This window comes from Lepus europaeus, chromosome 10 (genome assembly GCF_033115175.1).
Source record: "Lepus europaeus isolate LE1 chromosome 10, mLepTim1.pri, whole genome shotgun sequence".
NCBI classification, from domain to species: domain Eukaryota; kingdom Metazoa; phylum Chordata; class Mammalia; order Lagomorpha; family Leporidae; genus Lepus; species Lepus europaeus.
This window is the reverse complement of record NC_084836.1, coordinates 91,536,870-91,557,292: the sequence shown is the minus strand read 5'-3', so window position 1 is coordinate 91,557,292 and position 20,423 is coordinate 91,536,870. Positions and strand designations below refer to the sequence as shown.

Sequence of the window (20,423 nt, the reverse complement as noted above, 5' to 3'; positions counted from 1 at the left end):
GTGAATTTTATAATATGTTTACTTAATTGTGTCTGTGTTTTTGCAAGATGATATTTAAAGTACTGTTTTCCTGTTGATTGTGTTAAATAGAGAATGGACTGGGTTTACCACACTGTAGGTGAATTCTCCATTGCTAACTTTGTCTCATACTTTTGCATGGACTCACTGGAAAGCTTTATTTTTGTCTCTTAATGAATTGCATGTAAGAAACATATATAGGTTCAAATAAAATATTTTGACAACAAGAAAAATCCTTGAGTTCCTGGGTGAAAATACAGCATTAGGCCAATTGAATTTCAGGTTAAATTTTTACTTTTTAATTTTTATTACTAACTAGAGCTAATTTTAGAATATGATTCACTTAGCAGCAAGAACTAATAGTCAAAAATTTGCTTAAGCACAAAAGATAACATATTTTAGAACAACTAAAGGTGACAACTTTTTTTACAACTGAAATATATTTTTTGTCTTTACACGTGCACAAAACAAAATGTTTTTCTTCACTGAAAGCCATTCAGGCTCTGAATTCATGATCCAAAGAGGAAAATCCACTTTTTTTTCATAACACATCAAGAATAAGAAAAATTTAAGTGAGAAATGGACAGCATATTTTAGTTTCAGAATAATCAAAGTTAATCATTGTACCATATGAAGAGAAAAGGTTAGGAAACACAGGATCATGCCAGACACAAAGTATGGCCATTAGAAAAGACAGCAGGCAGAGTGTGACTGGCCATTTTGTAGAGACTTAGCACATCTTCACCAAAGGTTTTCTCTTTTCTTTCCTGGTGAGGGTTCAGTGGCTCCCAACCTAAGTGGTTGCACTTTAGAAATTACGCTGTCTGAATGCGCTGTTATAAGAAAGAGAAGGCACACTGCGTAGCTGCACAGATGCCGCCTCTTTCAAATGATCATTTCAGTACATGATATTTATTTTACTTGAAAACTTCAAGGTTTTCTACTCCAATTTTTAGTCACGCAAATACTATATTCATGATCTTTACCCAGATATTATCCACATTCTTAAGCCACTGTGGCTCGGAGGTTACCTTGACTTGCTCTGTTTCCCTAACCCCTCCCCCTTCTGCCTTTTGTTCTTTTGGTTTGTATTATTCCCCTCAGCTTCTCTGTGCACTTTGGTTCATTGATCATCTTAAGTGTGGTGAGATTGGCAGGAATCCTGCTTCCTGCTCAACAGGGAAGATACGTTAGCAGAGAGGAGAAAATCTAGCACATCCTCAGTGGGCCACCTCCTAACGCAAGGCATCTTCTGTGCGCTTTGAGATGAAGGCAGCCCCCAGCCATCTGATAAACATCTCAGAGACCTCACTCCTGCATTGCGCTTTTCAAATAAAGACACAGATCTGACATCTCGAGGGTGGGTGCTGCCTTCATAGACCCTGTCCAATTCATTTCCTTTTAGGGTTTTTTTTTTTTATTTTTTATTTATTTATTTTTTTTTTTTTGCCTACCACTAGTCACTCTTGTAATTCCTAGGAGTTTTTATTTTATTTTTTTTTATTTTTTTTAACTTTTATTTAATGAATATAAATTTCCAGTATACAGCTTATGGATTACAATGGCTTCCCCTTCCCATAATTTCCCTCCCACCCGCAACCCTCCCCTCTCCCGCTCCCTCTCCCCTTCCATTCACATTAAGATTCATTTTCAATTCTCTTTATATACAGAAGATCAATTTAGTATACATTAAGTAAAGATTTCAACAGTTTGCACCCACATAGAAACACAAAGTGAAACATACTGTTGGAGTACTAGTTATAGCATTAAATCAAAATGTACAGCACATTAAGGACAGAGATCCCACATCAGGAGCAAGCGCACAGTGGCTCCTGTTGTTGACCCAACAAATTGACACTCTAGTTTATGGCACCAGTAACCACCCTAGGCTGTCGTCATGAGTTGCCAAGGCTATGGAAGCCTTCCAAGTTCCCCGACTCTGATCATATTTAGACAAGGTCATAAAAGACAGAGTGAGGATAGTAACCAATGATCCTAAGAGTGGCATTTACCAGGTCTGAACAATTATACAGCATTAAGTGGGGAAGAGGACCATCAGTACACACAGGTTGGGAGTAGAGCCATTGGTGGTAGAGTAGAGGTTATGATTACAAAGGAATGAGGCCCAAGTGCACTAGACAGGGTCTAGAACAAAGGACAGAGTCATTATTAGAGGAGCTAAGAAAGGTGCTGTCTAAGCTACAAGTAATTTTTCTGATTGAGAGGCAAATAGAACCTGATAGAAGGGGCTTGATAATAATCTGGTGGGCTTTAGGCCTTGTAAGTTAAGAGGCCCAGACCTATCTATCTCTTCACATGGGGTATATCCTAAGGGAGGTGTGAACCTCCTAGGGGAAGGCACTCTGTTGACTTTCATTACTTGGCTGGCCTGGGAGGAGAGCTGGCCAGGTAAAGGCAGGTGGCATCTCTAACAAGAAATTTACAGTTCTGCCTGCAATGTTGCTGACCCTACTTGACCATACCCTCAGTTGCAGTGGTCACTGTGGAAGTTGGGCTGAGTGAAGGGCTTTTCAGCTTAGAGCCAATAAGATCTGTGGCTCTGACCTGGGCATCCTTCGACTCCAGGGCAGGTCCATTTCCAGTGACCCAACTCTTGGCAGAGCTGCCAGGGCTCTTCACAAGCTGACTTCTGCTGAAGCCCAGACTTACCACATTGAAAGCCACTGCAGTGGACTGGCCTGTTGGGTCTCCTTGAGGGCAGATCACTGTACAGATCAGCCATTAATAGGCCTGCCACCCATTGCTTCTGATGCCTAGCTTTCTTTTCCGCCTGGTTTTTGTTAAAGCAGACCAGAGGATGCAAGTCAAGGGAGTGCCCATGTCCCATCTCTAATCTTCGGTGGCCTGAACTACAAGTCTATAGTCACAGGCATGTTCTGTAGTAGTTTTTCTAAGGTAGACAATGCCCATGAGGAAAATTATATTCTCACTTTAAAACTTTCTTTCCCTTTGGTCTGAAAGGGAGGGTTTTTTTTTCCTACTTACTGTATACTTCGCTGATGGCGATGTGAATCTAGCTATGAGATTATTATTTAAGCTCTTATTTTGGCTATGCTATTACAGAAAAATGTTAGCCATCTCTTATAAGGTCTAAAGATTAAATTGTGCGTCCTACAGATTCCTTCATAATAGAATTAGTTCCCTACCTTGAAGAGAATAGAGAAATGAAAGAACAAGTTGGGCTTAGAATAGAGAAATGAGGGAGCAAGTCCTAGATCGCTTGCTGACAATAGCAATATCACATGAATACTTAGCAAACCGTTTCAACCCTTAGATAAGAACTTAATAAAACATTTACCAGAAGGTCCAATGCCTTCTATAAATTTTAAGAATCATGTATTTGAAAACACCTCTTAAATAACTAAGATGGTGTAGTTTGTTTAACCAGTAAACTTAAGCACAACCATATAAAATGTTTTTAGTTTCTTTCTACCAACAAGTTTAAAACATATGATACACAGATTCAGGTCACACAAATTAAAATGTATCTTTGATTGATTTTAGCAGCTTAAATTTATGGACAATCTTATCTAAAAGCCATTTAAAATAAAACTCTTAATAAAATTTCCCCATGTGGACATACAATATGTACGCACATATAACATAGCATAATAGACCAATATCAAAATCCAAAATATCTGGTTGAACTAAGATTCCTTAAAATCATGACATAACATAGACCAAATTTGATCATTGTTACAAGGTGATTATTCAAGTCTTTGAAAATAAGCACATAGTTAAATAACCCATAGCTCTTAATAAAAATTCAGCTGTTTTTGAACAATTAGAATTTAACAGACATCAAGAGAACATAATAGATTACTTTAACACATTGCTCTAACAGTGCATCAGAGTTTAATTCTATGTCAAAGAGAAATTGAGCTTCCTGTGATCTTTTGCTGTGGGGTTTCCTTCCTTTACCTTCTTTCATATTGGTGACCATTTTTCTGTGTTTCTGTGTGTAACACATCTTTAAGCATCTTTTGCAGGGCAGGATGAGTGGCAACAAATTCTTTCAGTTTCTGTTTGCTATGAAAAGTCTTAATTTCACCTTCATTCACAAATGAGAGCTTTGCAGGATATAATATTCTGGGATGGCAGTTTTTCTCTCTTAGTACCTGGGCTATGTCTCGCCATTCCCTTCTAGCTTGTAGGGTTTCTGATGAGAAGTCTGCTGTGAGTCTAATTGGAGATCCTCTGAGAGTAATCTGACGTTTCTCTCTTGCACCTTTTAGAATCTTTTCTTTATGTTTCACTGTGGTGAGTTTGATTATGACGTGTCGTGGTGAGGATCTCTTTTGGTCATGTTTATTAGGGGTTCTATAAGCTTCCTGTACTAAGATGCCTCTGTCCTTCTCCAAACCTGGGAAATTTTCTGCTAGTATCTCACTGAAAATGCCTTCTAATCCTTTCTCCCTCTCCATGCCTTCAGGAACTCCTAGAACCCGAATGTTAGATTTTTTAATAGTATCCTGTAGATTCCCGACAATATTTTTTAGATTTCTAATTTCTTCTTCTTTTCTTTGGTTTGCCTGTTTCCTTTCCTGTTCTCTGTCTTCTAAGTCTGATATTCTCTCTTCTGCTTCGCCCATTCTGTTTTTAAGGCTCTCTAATGTGTTTGTCATTTCATCTATTGAAGTCTTCATTTCATTATGATTTCTAGTCACTATCAGAGTTTCTTGTTCCACTAGTTGTTTCATTTCATTTTGATTCCTCCTTAATATTTCATTTTCACGAGAGAGATTTTCTATCTTGTCCTTTAAGGATTTCTGTAGTTCAAGAATTTGTTTTTGAGAACTTCTTAATGTTCTTATCAATGTTTTGAGATCCACTTCTTGCGTTTCTTCTATCTCATCATCTTCATAATCTTGAGTTGGGGTGTCTTTTTCATTTGGGGGCGTCATAGTGTCTTCCTTGTTCTTGTTACCTCGGTTTTTGCGTTTGTTGTATGGCATGTTGGAGATATTTGGTTTCTTCACTGTGGTGTTTTTTTTTTCTTGTTATACTATGACTCTAGATTAAGTGGACTGTCTGCTTTTGGTGGAGCCTTAGAGGCTTGAGATGGGTGTGAACTGAGAGCTGTGTTTGGTTCCTCAGGGTTGAGGGTGTGTCAAGATGACACTCCCAGGTTAGGTGTGGTAAATGTCTCTTTCTTTTGTTGATTCAAAAGGGAAGTAATTCCGCACAGCTGAATGTAATTGGAGGTAGTTAGCAGGCAAATGATATACCCACAGGAGCCAGAGATTGGAAGCTCTTTCCCAAGGACCACACAGGGAATCTCTGCTGCCCTCGGTGTGGGCTCCAATTCTCCTGCAGTCTCCCACTGGGTTGCCAAGTTAGATGCTAATCTCCTGTTATTTCACCCCTCCCCCCAGAGTCAGGTTTTTCTGCTAGGCTCAGGGCTGGTGCAGACCTGAGGTCGCCCTGCTTATGATGTATGTCCAAAATGGCGCCTGCTCTTTGTCTTGCTCGCTCTTGAGGGGTGAGCGGAGAGAGAGAAACTCGTGTCCGTTTCGGTCACTTTTTTTTTTCCCTCTCTCTCTTCTAGTTAGCCTGGTGAACTTTTCCCCACGGAGTTTCAAGCCTCGTTCCCTCTAGCCTCCTCTTTCCGCTTGCCTGCTGGTGTCTCGGGCTATGGAGGTTCGGCTCGCCTCGCGTTCCAGCGCTGGTGCGTTGAGTCTGCTGCTGGTGTCCCAAACTTGGGCTCCCAGGCTCTCCATGCAGGTCCACTGTGAATCACTAGTTCCGGAAGAGTTTCCTCTGCTGTTTCTTCCCCTACTCTTCCTTGACCCTGCAGTATCTCCACTTTTATTAACCTGTGTCTTGCCGAAGAATATCTATGTGCTCCCTTCCTATTCCGCCATCTTGGATCCCTCCGGAGTTTTTATTTTTTATGTTGCTTTTACAATGTATAGCCTTTGTTTTTTTTTTGAAAATTTTAAGGAGGCTTTAGTTTAGTTCTTGAAAATATGATCACCTGTACTTTCTCTGGCTCTGTCAGCTACATTCTTTCTTAAGAAAAACGCTTATCATTAGTCAACTTTTGTTTTCTGTCACTACTGCAGTGGACAATTGTATTGTGTTCATTTGTTTTCTAATGTCTTCTCCTATTTGCTTCCTATTCACAGTAAGGAAGTACCTTGCATTTTTAAAAATATTTTATTTATTTATTTGAGAGGCAGAGTTATAGGCAGAGAGCAGGAGAAACAGAGAGAAAGGTATTCCATCTGCTATTTACTCCCCAAATGGCTGCAACAGTCAGAGCTAGACCAATCCAAAGCCAAGAGCCAAGAGCTTCTTCTGGGTCTCCCATGCAGGTGCAGGGGCCCAAGGACTTGGGCCATCTTCCACTGCTTTCCCAGGCCTTAAGCAGAGAGAGCTGAATGGGAAGTGGAACATCCAGGACATAAACCAGTATGCATATGGGATGCTGGTGCTGCATCCAGAGTCTTAGCCTACTACGCTACAGCACCGGACCTGTACCTTGAATTCTTGATGGAACTTCTGAGATCAGTGTGATTCTTGACTTTTGTAGGTCAGAGACTTGAAGACAGCCCAGAAAAATGTATAGCCTTTATTTTAATCCAAATAGCTGCCCTGAATCTCTTTCTCTTCTATCCTAGAGAACTCAATCAGAAGGATTAAACAAAAAGTTTGAATATCTCACAGAAGCTTTTCAAACCCACAGAACATTCTGTCTGCTCCTGTACTCCCTCATTTGAGTTCTCATCTCTCTAATATCAAAACTACCCCTTAGGCCGAGTGAGTTCACAACCCCTAATTAAGAGAAACAGAGAGAGCTCATTCAAGAAAGGATCAGGCGTGGAATGTAAAGGTCTGTGACTCCAAAATGCCTCAGCCACATAATCTCAACAAGCCTTTATGCCACATTGCATTGGAAGCCCTGGATCGTGCAGTAAGACAGGGGAAAATAAACAAGTCCCCTGAATGCTAGAAAAGGAAAAGGCCTGCGTCTCAGTATTTGCAGATGTTGGTAGATTGTCTATCTAGATACCAAAAATAATCGAGAAAAAAAAAAATTCTTGACTTAATTGGAGAGTTCAGCAAGGTAACCAGAGAAGTGATCAGAAAAGCAAAAACTCATACACACACATATACATCCATATTTATTAATTAGAAGAGATAATTTAAAAATCCTGTTTATGGTAGCAGATGTCATGCAGACTGCCACCACCTTCCACCATGGAAATCTTACTCTCTATGAAATTTTCTGTTCGGTGTACTAATGTGTGTCTCCAGGAGGCTGGAAAGAGAGGAGAGACTACTGGCTGTGGACTGGCTTGGTTGCCTAGTGGGGCATCTCCTCCCCATTCCTGTTACCAACACTTATAACTTTCTAGGAGTAACTTCATACCTGCCTTCTCACCTGCTTCTCAGTATCTTCTTGGTCATTGTTCTGCAAAGTTCGATCCATGACCAATAGCTCTGGTACCTTCTGGAAGCTGGTTAGAAATGCAGAACCTCAGGTTTCATCCAGACCTGCGGAGTTACAATACACATTTAACAAGAGCCCCACGTGATTTGTCTACACACTCAAGTTTCTGAAGTACTGTCCTAGTGGAGTACTGGATTCCTCCTAGAAATGCTTGGTGTGCGTGGGAAAATGAGGAGAGTAGCATATGCATTCTGTTATTCTCCATAAAAAAATTTTGTCATGGAAATCCAGCACTTAGATCTAAAATTTTGCTACAGCTATATGTCTTAGTCCCAAGCAATACACAGAGGGAAACTTTGCCTAAATTATGAAGCTTGCAAACCAGAGGCTAGCAGAGCTAACAAAGACACTCACTGTGAGCTGCACGTGGTGATTTAATCCATCTACTCAGCTGCTCATATGTGGCAAGATTAATAAAATCTCTGAACTTCAGTTTCTTTCATCTCCTTTTCTCTGATCCAAATGCGAAGCTGAATTGATTTTACTTTTACCTTCTCTATTTTAAATTATTTTTTCTTTTTTGAGATAGAGCAAGTGAGCAAGTGAGCATAAGCTTCCATCTGCTGGTTCAATGCCCAAAGACCTGCAACAGCCAGGACTGGGCTAGGATTGAAGCTGGGAGTCAGGAATATACTCCAGGTCTTCCACATAGGAGGCAGGAACCCATCAGTTGAGCCATCACTACTGCCTCCTATGGTCTGCCTTGGCAGGAAGCTGGAGGCAGGAATCAAACCAGGCACTCCAGTGTAAGAAGTGCGGATCCCAACCACTGGGCTAAATACCTTCTCCACTGGCTATGTGAGATTTTATATGGATGATAATAACTACAAGCTTGTGGAGTTGAAAACTGCATGGAAGTCAGGAGAGAGAGAGATCAAAAGAAGGAAGAGAGGAAAAAAGGTCTTAGATGCCCACTGCAATCAAGAATTAGCTTTATTTTGTTGTTATTTTTTTTTCTTTTTTTTTTCAACTTTTATTTAATGAATATAAATTTCCAAAGTATAGCTTATGGGTTACAATGGCTTCCCCCCTCCCATAACTTCCCTCCCGCCCGCAACCCTCCCCTTTCCCGCTCCCTTTCCCCTTCCATTCATGTAAAGATTCATTTTCAATTCTCTTTATATACAGAAGATCAGTTTAGTATATATTAGGTAAAGATTTCAACATTTTGCCCATATAGCAACATAAAGTGAAAAAACTACCATTGGATTACTAATTATAGCATTAAATAGCAATGTACAGCACATTAAAGACAGAGATCCTACATAATTTTTTTTTTAAATTAATTAATTTTCTATGCCATTTCCATTTTAACATCAGGTTGTTTTTTTTTCATTTCCAATTCTCTTTATATACAGAAGATCAATTCAGTATATAATTAGTAAAGACCTCATCAGTTTGTGCCCACACAGAAACGCAAAGTATAAAAATACTGTTTCAGTACTAGTTATAGCATCACTTGGCTTTAGACGACACATTAGGGACAGATCCCACATGGGGTGTAAGTACACAGTGACTCCTGTTGCTGATTTAACAATTTGACACTCCTGTTCATGGCGTCAGTAATCTCCCTAGGCTCTAGTCATGAGTTGCCAGGGCTATGGAAGCCTTTAGAGTTCGCTGACTTTGATCTTATTCCGATAGGGTCATAGTCAAAGTGGAAGTTCTCTCCTCCCTTCGGAGAAGGGTACCTCCTTCTTTGATGGCCCCGTTCTTTCCACTGGGATCTCACTCACAGAGATCATTCATTTAGGTCTTTTTTTTTTTTTTTCCATGATATCTTGGCTTTCCATGCCTGCTATACTCTCATGGGCTCTTCAGCCAGATCTGAATGCCTTGAGGGCTGATTCTGAGGCCAGAGTGTTGTTTAGGACATCTGCCATCCTATGAGTCTGCTGTGTATCCCACTTCCCATGTTGGATCTTTCTCTCCCTTTTTGATTCTATCAGTTAGTATTAGCAGATACTTGTCTTGTTTGTGTGATCTCTTTGACTCTTAGACCTATCAGAGCTATCAATTGTGAGCTGAAATTGATCACTTGGACTAGTGCGATGGCATTGGTACATGCCATCTTGATGGGATTGTGTTGGAATCCCCTGGCACATTTCTAACTCCACCATTTGCGGCCAGTCCGATTGAGCATGTTCCAAATTGTTCATCTCCTCCCTCTCTTTTTCCACTCTTAGATTTAACAGGGATCACTTTTCAGTTAAAATTTAAACACCTAAGAATAATTGTGTGTTAATTACTGAGTTCAACCAATAGTACTAGAACAACAACAACAACAACAAATACTAAAAAGGATAAAGTATTACATTGTACATCTAAAGTCAGGACAGGTATTTTTTAACACCCCCATATCTCATACCCCATGTCCCCATAAGGATAAACCTGATACTGATTATTTTTTCAGGTGCGTAAAAAGGGCCCAAGATTTCTTTCCTAATTACAATATCCATATTCTTTAACATACAGGCAAAGAAAGAAGTATTTCATCCTATGAATAAGCTTACATTTGCTAAATAGTACTTTCTCTTTTGTATATCCTTTCTAAATATTAAATATGTTATCAGTCATGTCTCCCAGGGCTGCTTGGATTGAAGTCAGTTGATACCTTTTCTCAGTGACAATAAAGACTACATAATGGGGTCAAGTATATTATATCTTCATTTATCTGGGCACCATTCTCTGGAAGCTATTTGAAATCTCATTTTGCAAAGCATCAGATACCATGGGGTAGATGTCCTAGATAAATTACTTATCCAACTGAAAAATGATGGCCCCTCTAAACTGTGAGGCATATGCCTCCCTGTGCTTGTGTCTGCACGGAACTCTTCTGTAGCCTTACTACTCTGAGATTACCTGCAAAGGAACTTTTCTTTATTCTTTTCACATAAAAATTGCAGTCTTGTGACTCTTATGTACACCTTACCATTGGTTTCCTTGCCTTTGGATTATCTAGATTATGCTGTGCTGTCTTTCTCAAACATAAGCATTTAATAGAAAGCAAAAGTTTATGTTATCTGATGGAACAGATGCAGAGAAAGACTGTTGATTCATATTTGTGCATGTAATGCTCATATTCTGTGAGTATAGTTTTTAGAATATGAAATTATGGTACACTGACTGTAGGACTTGGCTTTTTTATGTTGTTTCTGATAAATGGTTCAATGCATATCATATCCTCCCTGCATTTTAATGACATTTAACAGGGAAGACTTTCAAATAATCAGCACTATTCTTGTAAGACTTAGGTGCTTTTTTACTGATATGCAAACACATGAGAATACATATTGTTAAAAACAGTGCTTCTTAAACTTGAATGCATCAGAATCATTTAGCAGTCATTTTAAACAGATTCCTGGGTGCTATTTCAGGGAATTGGTTTCAGTAGGTTGGAAGTAGTCCAAGAATCTGCATTTCCAACAAGTGCCAGGTAGTAGTGATGATAATGCTGCCACCACAGACCATACTTCAAGGGACACCATGTAGAATACACACAGACATGTATATAAGTTGCTACAAAAATGCCTGGATTCCATCTCCTTTGTTTAACTGTATTTCATCTCTTCTCTGTAGCTGAAACTCTTTTTCTCCTATTTTTTCATTCATATGGATTTTTCCCATCATCTCCATGAGTTCAGGATACTTATCAACGAACATATCCTTAAATAAAAAAAAACTTAATTTTAATAAAGAGGAGAAATGGAGTGGATTGATTGGAAGTCAGTTGTATAAATTGATGAACATAAGTTTACTGGGGCTGAGAAAGGACCTTTCTTGTTCTACATTCCATCTTCTTTCAATGTATTATTTATGGAGATGGGAAGAATGGAGGTGCCTACAAAGAGTTTTTGCTTTGTTTTGTTTGTTTTTGGAACAGTGCATTCTCATCAGGGTTGGAGTTCAGCATTCCCTCCCAGAGTGACCTCCTTGCATGATGGCATCAGTTTCCTGTACAAGGTGCAGCATGCCTTCACTTGCCTGGCATTCCATGGTCCACTTCACAACTTCTCTTTCTCTGTATATCCTATAACTTTTGTTTTTTAAAGTCTCAAGCCCTGTTATTAATGTACCAGTTTCTGCTCTAGTATATGCATGGGTATGAGCTGTTGTGAGCCACAATTTCTTAGATGACAACAGAAGCATGTTTCATTGGGATAAATTGCTAAAAAGATATCGATTCCTTGTGAGTTAACACTCTTAGTGTGGAGGAGGTGATACCAGGAAAGGTGAAAGCTACCTATGCTTGAGGAAGTGATAAATGTCCGTTACCCAAAAGCATTCATTCTGTGTAGAGCCCACTTTTCAAATGGCCATTCCAGAACAGATGGGGAAGAGAAATCCATATGAACTTTTAAAAAGCAATTGCTTCTTAAATATCCCTCCAATCACATTTTTGCAAAGACTGTGCATATATTTGGGTAAAGAGTTATTCTTAAGGTTCTATTTATTGATCAGAGTTTGCTCACATCTGCTTTTCTCTCATTATTTATTTATGTATTTGAGAAATGACCGGAGACACAGTGTAGTACTCTAATTAACAGTGAATAGTAAGGAAGTTTAATGGCTCCACTGCCTCCATGTACACACACATGCACACACAGAGACACAAGCACACAGACACACACAGTGTCATAGCTGAGTCAACTAGTAGATGGACATTTCACCACTAATGTGAAGTCAGGATAACGCTTCTGCAGGAACAGCTTTGCCCCTAGTGCTCATGTTGTACCAGCAGCACCTGAGGTGACAATTTGAGAAGGATGATGTCCCTAGCCTCCCCTGTGCTTTTGCCATTCCCATAATCTCTGCCCAAGGAATTTTATTAGGGAAGACTAAATTAAATTCAAGAGTAAAAAAGATGTTTCTGAACTGCTGATATTTAAATATAGACTTTTATATTGTTTCATAGCTGGTAAATATTCTTGTGCTGATTAAATTTCAGAATTATAATTAGTCCCTTTTGTAAAACATTTAAGTTTTCAGAGCATCCAAGAAATATTTTATTAATGTAGGAAGACATAATCAAAATGAAATGATGTTTACCTATCTAATAGTGTTTTTGTTGTTATTGTTTGGGGGTATTTTTGGCACTTAAATGAGTGTATTATCTACTTATTTTAATTTTTTGTCTTTTTAAAAAATACATTGGCCTTAATTTTATAGACATTTATGCCAATGAGTTCCCTATGATATGGAAATTAGACAACAATCCAGTGGACACATACCTTCTGCTATACATCCTTCAGCTTTTGAAGGGAAAAAAATGAATTTTTCTCTTTCTGTAGTTCAATGACAGGAATCAGAGAATACTTCCAGATTTGGACTTTTTGAAACCTATTTTAGGGAAAAGAACAGAAATATAGTGAAATCCCATCTTTGTAATTATAAACATGATAGTCTAGATTTATGTTGCTTTAGAAATTATATACTTAGTAATGTGTTATACCTCAAGGGGAGAAATGTCAACCTAAATGAAATTATTTTCTCATCATAGCATCAGCGAGATCCTCGACTGAATGAAATTTTATTTCCATTTTATGATGCTAAAAGGGCAATGCAGATCATCGAGATGTATGAGCCTGATGAAGATTTGAAGAAAAAAGGTAAAGAAAGAAAAAAAATTATGTTTTTCTTTGAAACAAGAAATTTACCAAATTTCAAGCCCTTAGATTTTTAGTGGAAGGTGTCTATACATGCTTTGGAATGCCCATAAACCAAAGATAATGACTGACTTTTTTTTTTTTTTGGCCTCTTCTTAAGTTAATATAAATTTTACCTTTCTTCAGAATAAGTTCATGCCGTTTGAAGTATCCTGTTAACTTTATTGTGTGATTAAGCACATTATTGTGATTTCCCCCATATACCTTCTTATATTGGCTTTTAGCATTGCCTATTGCTTAAAATGAAAAATGCCGCATGTAGTCTCTGTCTGCAATCCATGAAAAGTGTTCCTATCATCTAACAATTTACACCTTCATTTTCTCCCTTTTGTTTTCCCAACCCAAATAAAGTAATACATGATTTGTTGTGCCCTCTTAGCCTTCTTTAACCTCTGATATGGAAGATAACTGCATTTATGTGAAATTAAGTCTCTGGGAATGATTTTATCAAATTATGGCATTTCTTGATCTTTGCCCTGTCCAGTGAAACTTTGGAAACAAGGCAGCATCCAAATATTTGTCAAAGGAAAGGCATGGGGAGGATTTATGGGTTCTGTGTCATAGCAGCAGGAAACACCTGCTGAGCATGGGAGGGATGTGAACATAGCCGTATGGCAAGTTCTAGATGTACCTAAGCCGGAGCCCCCGCCTTTGTGGAGACTGTGAGGCATCATTTCTATCTGTCCCATGTGCTCATGAATCTCAAGGCCTCAGTTTCCTCCTCTTTAGAATAACAGTTGTATCTGATGCCAGTGAATATGGCTGAGAGATTCATGCATTCTCTGGCCCCACATAGAAACTTTTATAGATATTCCTGGCCCACCATACCCTGTAACTTCACTCCTGAACTCTTTCCAAGTCCAATGGACTTTTCCTCTGGTTGCAGTCATACATTTCAACTTTATGCTAGTGGCTCAGTTAACCATTTTCAGCCAGAATGCCTCATTCCTGACCTCTTACCAATAGCCTGAGTTCATAATTTTTTTCCATGTTGCATGTGGTTGAAGCAAAGGGATAGTCAGGTTTGTAGAAGAACTTAGCACTTTGCAGTAATGGAAGGTGTTGTGACTCTCATTGCTACCTTGTCACACTGTGACCCTGAGCAAGGAAATAGCTTCCTGGCCTCAGTTTCCATGCTTGCAAGTTGCTGGAGTCCAGGCAGTCATTTGTTGATATTCTCCACCCAAATTTCTTTCTTTTGTGGGCTGAGTGCCAAGCACTGTAGCAGATACTGGGAATTCACAACTGAGTAAGAGATGCTCTGCCTTGAAAGTAGTTGTGATTTTTTTTTTTTCATGTGGAAAGGCAAGTGGCTCAATAACTTCTTAGCAGGGTGATAAGTGTTATAATAGAAGTATATCTTTGTTTATTTCTAAAGTCCTCTCCAGTGAGACTCTAACAATGACCATTGAACCATCTAAAATTGTAGTTTCTCCATTTCACAAAGACAGACATTTTAAAATCTGTCATTATCAAGTGTGGGTGAGAATATGGTGTAAAAGGCATTTTTAAAGAAGGTATATTTATTTATTTGAAAATTAGAGTTACAGAGAGAGAGGGAGAGACACAGAGAGAGACAGAGAGAAATTTTCTATCAGCTGGTTCACTCCCCAGATGACTGCAATGGGCAAGACAGAGCCAGGAGCTTCATCCAGGTCTCCCATGTGAGTGACAAGGGCCCAGACACTTGGGCCATCTTCTGCTGCTTTTCCCAAGCCAATAGCAGGAAGCTGGATTGGAAGTGTAACAGCTGGGACACAAACCAGCACCCATATAGGATGCCAGCATTGCAGGCTGTGGCTTTACCTGCTCCACCATAACACCAGCCCCAAAGACATTTTGGTGGAAATGTAAATAGGTGCAACAACTTTGCTATTTTGTCAATAGCTCACAAAGTAGAAAATATGCTTCTCTAACAGCCCAGGTGTTACTCCTCTGTGAATGTACCCTGGAGAATCTCATACATTTCGCAAACTCTGGAAGTCAGAGTGACATAGAACTTAGACCTCTGCCCCATCTGTGTTCACACTTTAGATGAGCTCATGCAGGTCCATGGCTTTAAGTTTCTCCTTATGCATGCAACTTTCAAATTCAACTGTGTAATCACAATTTCTAACTTAAACTACAGACCAGTAGTAGAACTCCCATTCAGGTATTGAAAGGGCATTTCCAGGATATGAGTATAAAGTATTTGATTCTACCTGTTCCCTCCCCTAATCTGTGCCTTTTCCAGCCTATAAAATGATATTGCTATTCACTGAGCTTTTCAAGGCAAAACCCTTGGAATCATCCTTTTGTATTTCATTCAAACCACATATGACCTATCAGCAACACTTACAATATGCAACCTCAAAATAAATTCTAACTTACTTATCACCTTCTCCACCCTTACCAGGGCATCCAATCCTATAACATCTCCTATACAATGCCAGTTGACTTCTAACTAGTCTTCTTTCTACTCAATGCTGTGCCTCACAGAGAAGCCAGAATAAACCTTTAGAAACTGCTTCCATCCCCATTAGTCCTCTCTTTATAGCCTTCCAAAGGGTTCCCAGCACACTTAGAATTAAAGTATCTTGTGAGGGCAAAAGCCCAAAAGATGTAGCCTGTGCCGTCCCGTCTAACCTTATGTCCAGTAACTTTTCTCCTTGATTACTCCCTCCGTCTTGCTGTCATTGGATGAACTTGGCTCACACAGTCCTGCCCCAAGTTCTTTGCACTTGCCCAGAGTGGGGGTCCCACCAGTGTGCTTGGGCTCATCCCTATGCGTGTGTGTCAGCTTCCTCAAAGGGATTTCATTGGCCACATAGCCAACAGATCATTCTTCCATAATGTTTTTTGTTTCCTCTAGCACTTTCATGACATTATAGTGCACTACTTTATGTTTCTCTCATTCATTATGTATGAGTTGCATGAAGTCAGGATTTGTCCGTTTCTTTTATCATTGCATCTATTCCATTGCCTGAAAAAGTACTTTCTCTTAGAATGAAGGAAAGTGCCCAACAAGGCAGGGATATAAATTTCTATTTCTAGTTATAATTAGAAATGTCCTAAATATCCACTATATTATATAATGGATAATAAATTATGGTATATTCTTATATGGGCTACTATATATTCAGTGAAAAATAAGTGAATAAGTTCCAGGAAAAGTAAAAGTAGCCATTTGCAAATGCACACAGTGGGATAGTTTTTCTGTTTATTAAAAAACATTAGAATAGATCTATTGTTTGGATAAGTACATGTGTAGTAAAGTTACAGAACCATTTTTGGAATGTTAAGCAGGAAAACTATGGTGATGGTTATCTATCTACATGGCAGCAGAGAGATGAAATTGAGGTGAAGTACACAGGGAATGGTAATGGCATTTGTAATAATGTGTTCCCCATAAAAATGTAAAGCAGTTCAGCGAATGTTAAGATCTGTCAAAGTTGTGGTGCAGGTCCAAGGTTATTTATTATGCTGTCATCTGTTCCCCTTTATAAACCTAAAGTTGGTACATAACCTTCAAGTGCTTAAATTAAAAAGTAAAAAAGTGAAGGCTGCATAGGAGAAGATGCATAAACATTTATTGTCTCTCCTGTGGTTACCACCTGGGTCCTGCCCCATGTTAGAAATGTGTGATTGAAATGAATGTTTCATGAGTGTTCTCAACAGCCCCAGCTCCTAACATTAGATGAATAGGAAGATTAAATTGTTTATTTCAGAGAAGCCACCATCTCCCAGAAAAACCCCTTCTCCTATCCAGTAAAAGCAAGAATGCCTTACAATGAATACATTTCCCATTTTATTAAAGAGCACCTCTCAAATACATCCTCATTTACCACTCATGACAATTTTGGAAAGCATGTGGGGCCAGTAGTTTTCCCCACTTAACAGAAGAGGAAGCTGAGACCCAGCTGCCTACAGAGTGATTGGCAGAAGCAGGAACTAGGTAAAGATTCCTTTGACCTCTTGTCTCCATAGCTCCTAGAACTGTGTTTCTGAATTGGGAGTTGGGGGAGGGGAGCAGTGTACATCTGCCACCATGGATGTGAAAGGAGAATGCCACGTAATTGTGAAATGCACTCTGGAACTTAGACCATGCAAGTCCTGAATGGTGAAAGGTTCTTAGGAAAGAGACTATGAAGATTTTTTTGTTCTTACTGTTTAATTTGTCCTGGCTACCATGAATGAATAAAACATGAGATATGGACCTTTGCTGCTACAACTGCTACTAAGATGTTCTTTTTCCCTTAGGTCTCATATCAAGTGATGGGTTTTGCAGATATCTGATGTCAGATGAAAATGCTCCAGTCTTCCTAGATCGTCTAGAACTCTACCAAGAAATGGACCATCCCCTGGCTCACTACTTCATCAGTTCTTCCCACAATACCTATCTCACCGGCCGGCAGTTTGGAGGAAAGTCTTCAGTAGAAATGTACAGACAGGTCCTCCTGGCTGGTTGCAGGTGAGAACTCAAGATGGCCATGTATAATGCTCTTGGATTTACAGTAGGTATCACTTATTTTCAGCACATGTTTTAGGACCCATCCAGTAGATGTCTGAAGCAGAATATTTCTGAATTCTATGTAGTAGGTTTTATTCTACACGCACATACTTATTATAAAGTTTGTCTTATAAATTACAGAAAGTGATTAATGACAAGTAGTAATAAAATAGAATCATTAATGCGTTAAGTAAAATAAGGGTCACTTAAACTAAAGCACTATAATATATAGTTTTTCTGCTAGTGACTGTGAGTGTTAAGTAACTAACTGGAAGTAGTATATACAATGTGAATGTGCTGGATAAAGGGAAGTTTCATGTTGCAATCAGGACAGATCAGAACAGCATGATATTTCATCATGGTAGCAGAATGGTATGAAATTTAAAACTAATTAATTGTTTATTTCTGGAACTTTCTGTTTAAGATTTTCAGACTGTGGTTGACCGTAACTAAATCCATGGAAAGCAAAACTCAAGATAAGGGGAAACCACTGCAATTTGTTTTTCTTTGAAAAATGTTTAATAGTAATTAGAGTACAAAGGATATTTATGCTTCTCTTCAGTGAATTATTATGATCATTTAATTGTAAGAAAGGAAGGACACTATCTTTTCCATAAACGTCCTGTGGGTCAAAAGATGTATTTTTTACTATAAATTTGAAATATGCCTCCAAAATTGCAAAAGAGGGGGACTTGGATGAAGATGGTGGAGTAGGGAGGGAGCTTGCTGCTCGAGTCTAGAAGACGGTTTTTAAAAAGTGGAAAGAGCACAGTCTCAGGGAAAAGTTAGAGAGAGACCAGCAGAGAAAATGATATAAATTGGAGGAACACAGTGGGCCTATGGAGAGGGCAAAGACCTGCACAACTTAGAACCCATCGGCCGAGAGCATCTGCACTAGCATTGGATAGCAAGGTGAGACTAGACTGCAGCAGCACAAGAAGCCACTGGCAAAAAAAAACTGCAAGAAGAGCCTAGAGGGAATCCGGCTTGGAGCCCCGTGGGGGATAGTGTACCTGCCAAAATAAAAGAAAATACACAGAGTGAAGGCATGTTTCTCTCTCCTGGGTCATCCTGCAAAGGTGTCCTGTAACAAGCTGACAGAGAGCAGGCCTCATTTTAGACATACATGACAGCTGCATCAGCTCATGTCCATGCCAAGCAACCAGCCAAGCAGAGACTCCTGAGTCAGGTAGGAAGAATAGACAGGGGGCTGGGTGCTTGTGACTGTGAAAGGTTTGTATGCCAGGGCTGTGAAAACAGTGAAGCTGCTTAGGACTCAGGGTGCAGCTGGGACATTGGGCAATCAGTGTGAGAGACTCCACACAGTCAGGGCTGCCTGGTTACTTGTCAAGAAACATTGCTGGGGAATCTGCGCTTATACTGAGGACTGTACAGATCCTTTGTGTGGTCCTTGTGGCAGAGGGGTCAAATGTTATACTTACTGGGGCTAGCGCCCAGGCACTGGTCTCCTTCAAAAAAAGGAACTCAGTTGAGTCTATGCCATCAGACAAGAAAAAACCTCCCCTCTGATTAAAAAAAAAAAATTTAGATTTACCACACCAAACTTGGGTGTGTCACCACAGACACGACATTCATCCTGGAGCACTGAACAGAGCTCCTTGGCCACTCCTATGACACGCCTCTAGGTACTCCCTGAAAACACACTCCACTAATCCAATCAGACATAGTCCAAAGATAAAAGACACCACAGTGAAAAATCAAAGAAGAAACCAATGAGTATCCCCACAAATGCAAATGACAAACGCACCAAACCAAGAAGCAGGAACAAGGAAGACAACATGACATCCCCAAAAGAACACAACACCTCAATACTAGATTGTGAAGATGATGAGAGTGAAGAAATGCCAGAAATGGAATTCAAGAAACTGATGGTAGAATTACTTAGAAGTAACTAGAACAGGGGGCCGGCAACGTGGCTCACTTGGTTAATCCTCTGCCTGTGGCACTAGCACCCCATGTGGGCACTGAGTTCTAATCCTGGTTGCTCCTCTTCCAGTCCAGCTCTCTGCTGTGGCCCAGGAAGGCAGTGGAGGATGGCCCAAGTGTTTGGGTCCCTGCGCCTGCAAGGGAGACAAGGAATGAGCACTTGGCTCCTGGCTTTGGATTGGCGCAGCGCTGGCTGTAGTGGCCATTTCAGGGGTGAACCAATGGAAGGAAGAACTTTCTCTCTGTCTCTCTCACTGTCTAACTCTATCTGTCAAATAAATAATATAATATAATATAATATAATATGAAATAATCAGAAAAAAATACACAAACTAACGAAATCCATACATGACATGAAAGGAAATTTTTCCCATGAAATTGAGATCTTAAAGAGAAATCAAAATGAAGTCTTGGAAATGAAGAACTCAGTAGAACAAATAAAAATACAGTGGAAAGCCTTAACATCAGAATTGGTGAAGCAGAAGAAAGAATACCCAACTTAGAAGACACAACACAGGAAAATATGCAGTCAGACCAAACACAAGAAGAAGAAAGCAGAAAACTGTAAAACACTGTTGGGAATCTACAGGATACTATCAAATGACCCAACATATATATAAGCTCTCACTTATGAATGAAGTGAAATAAAGACCTTCCATGACAAAGAGAATCTGAAAGAATTTGTCACCACTCATCCAGCCCGGCAGAAGATGCTTAAGGATGTGCTGCACACAGAAACACAGACACATGATCATCACTACAAAAAAAGGTGAAGGCAGAAAATCTTCCAGTAAAAGTACAAAGAAAATCCAAAATAAACAGTAGG

The 20,423-nt window shown here is 39.4% G+C and overlaps 1 protein-coding gene across 1 annotated transcript in view; it reads left to right on the top strand.

Annotated features, from left to right (window-relative positions):
- Positions 1 to 20,423, top strand: part of PLCB4 (phospholipase C beta 4) — a 270,710-nt gene that overhangs the window by 162,883 nt on the left and 87,404 nt on the right. The window contains exons 11-12 of the mRNA XM_062202283.1: positions 12,996 to 13,104; positions 17,401 to 17,611. Coding sequence (XP_062058267.1) covers positions 12,996 to 13,104; positions 17,401 to 17,611 — 320 coding nt within the window. The remainder of the gene's footprint in view (positions 1 to 12,995; positions 13,105 to 17,400; positions 17,612 to 20,423) is intronic.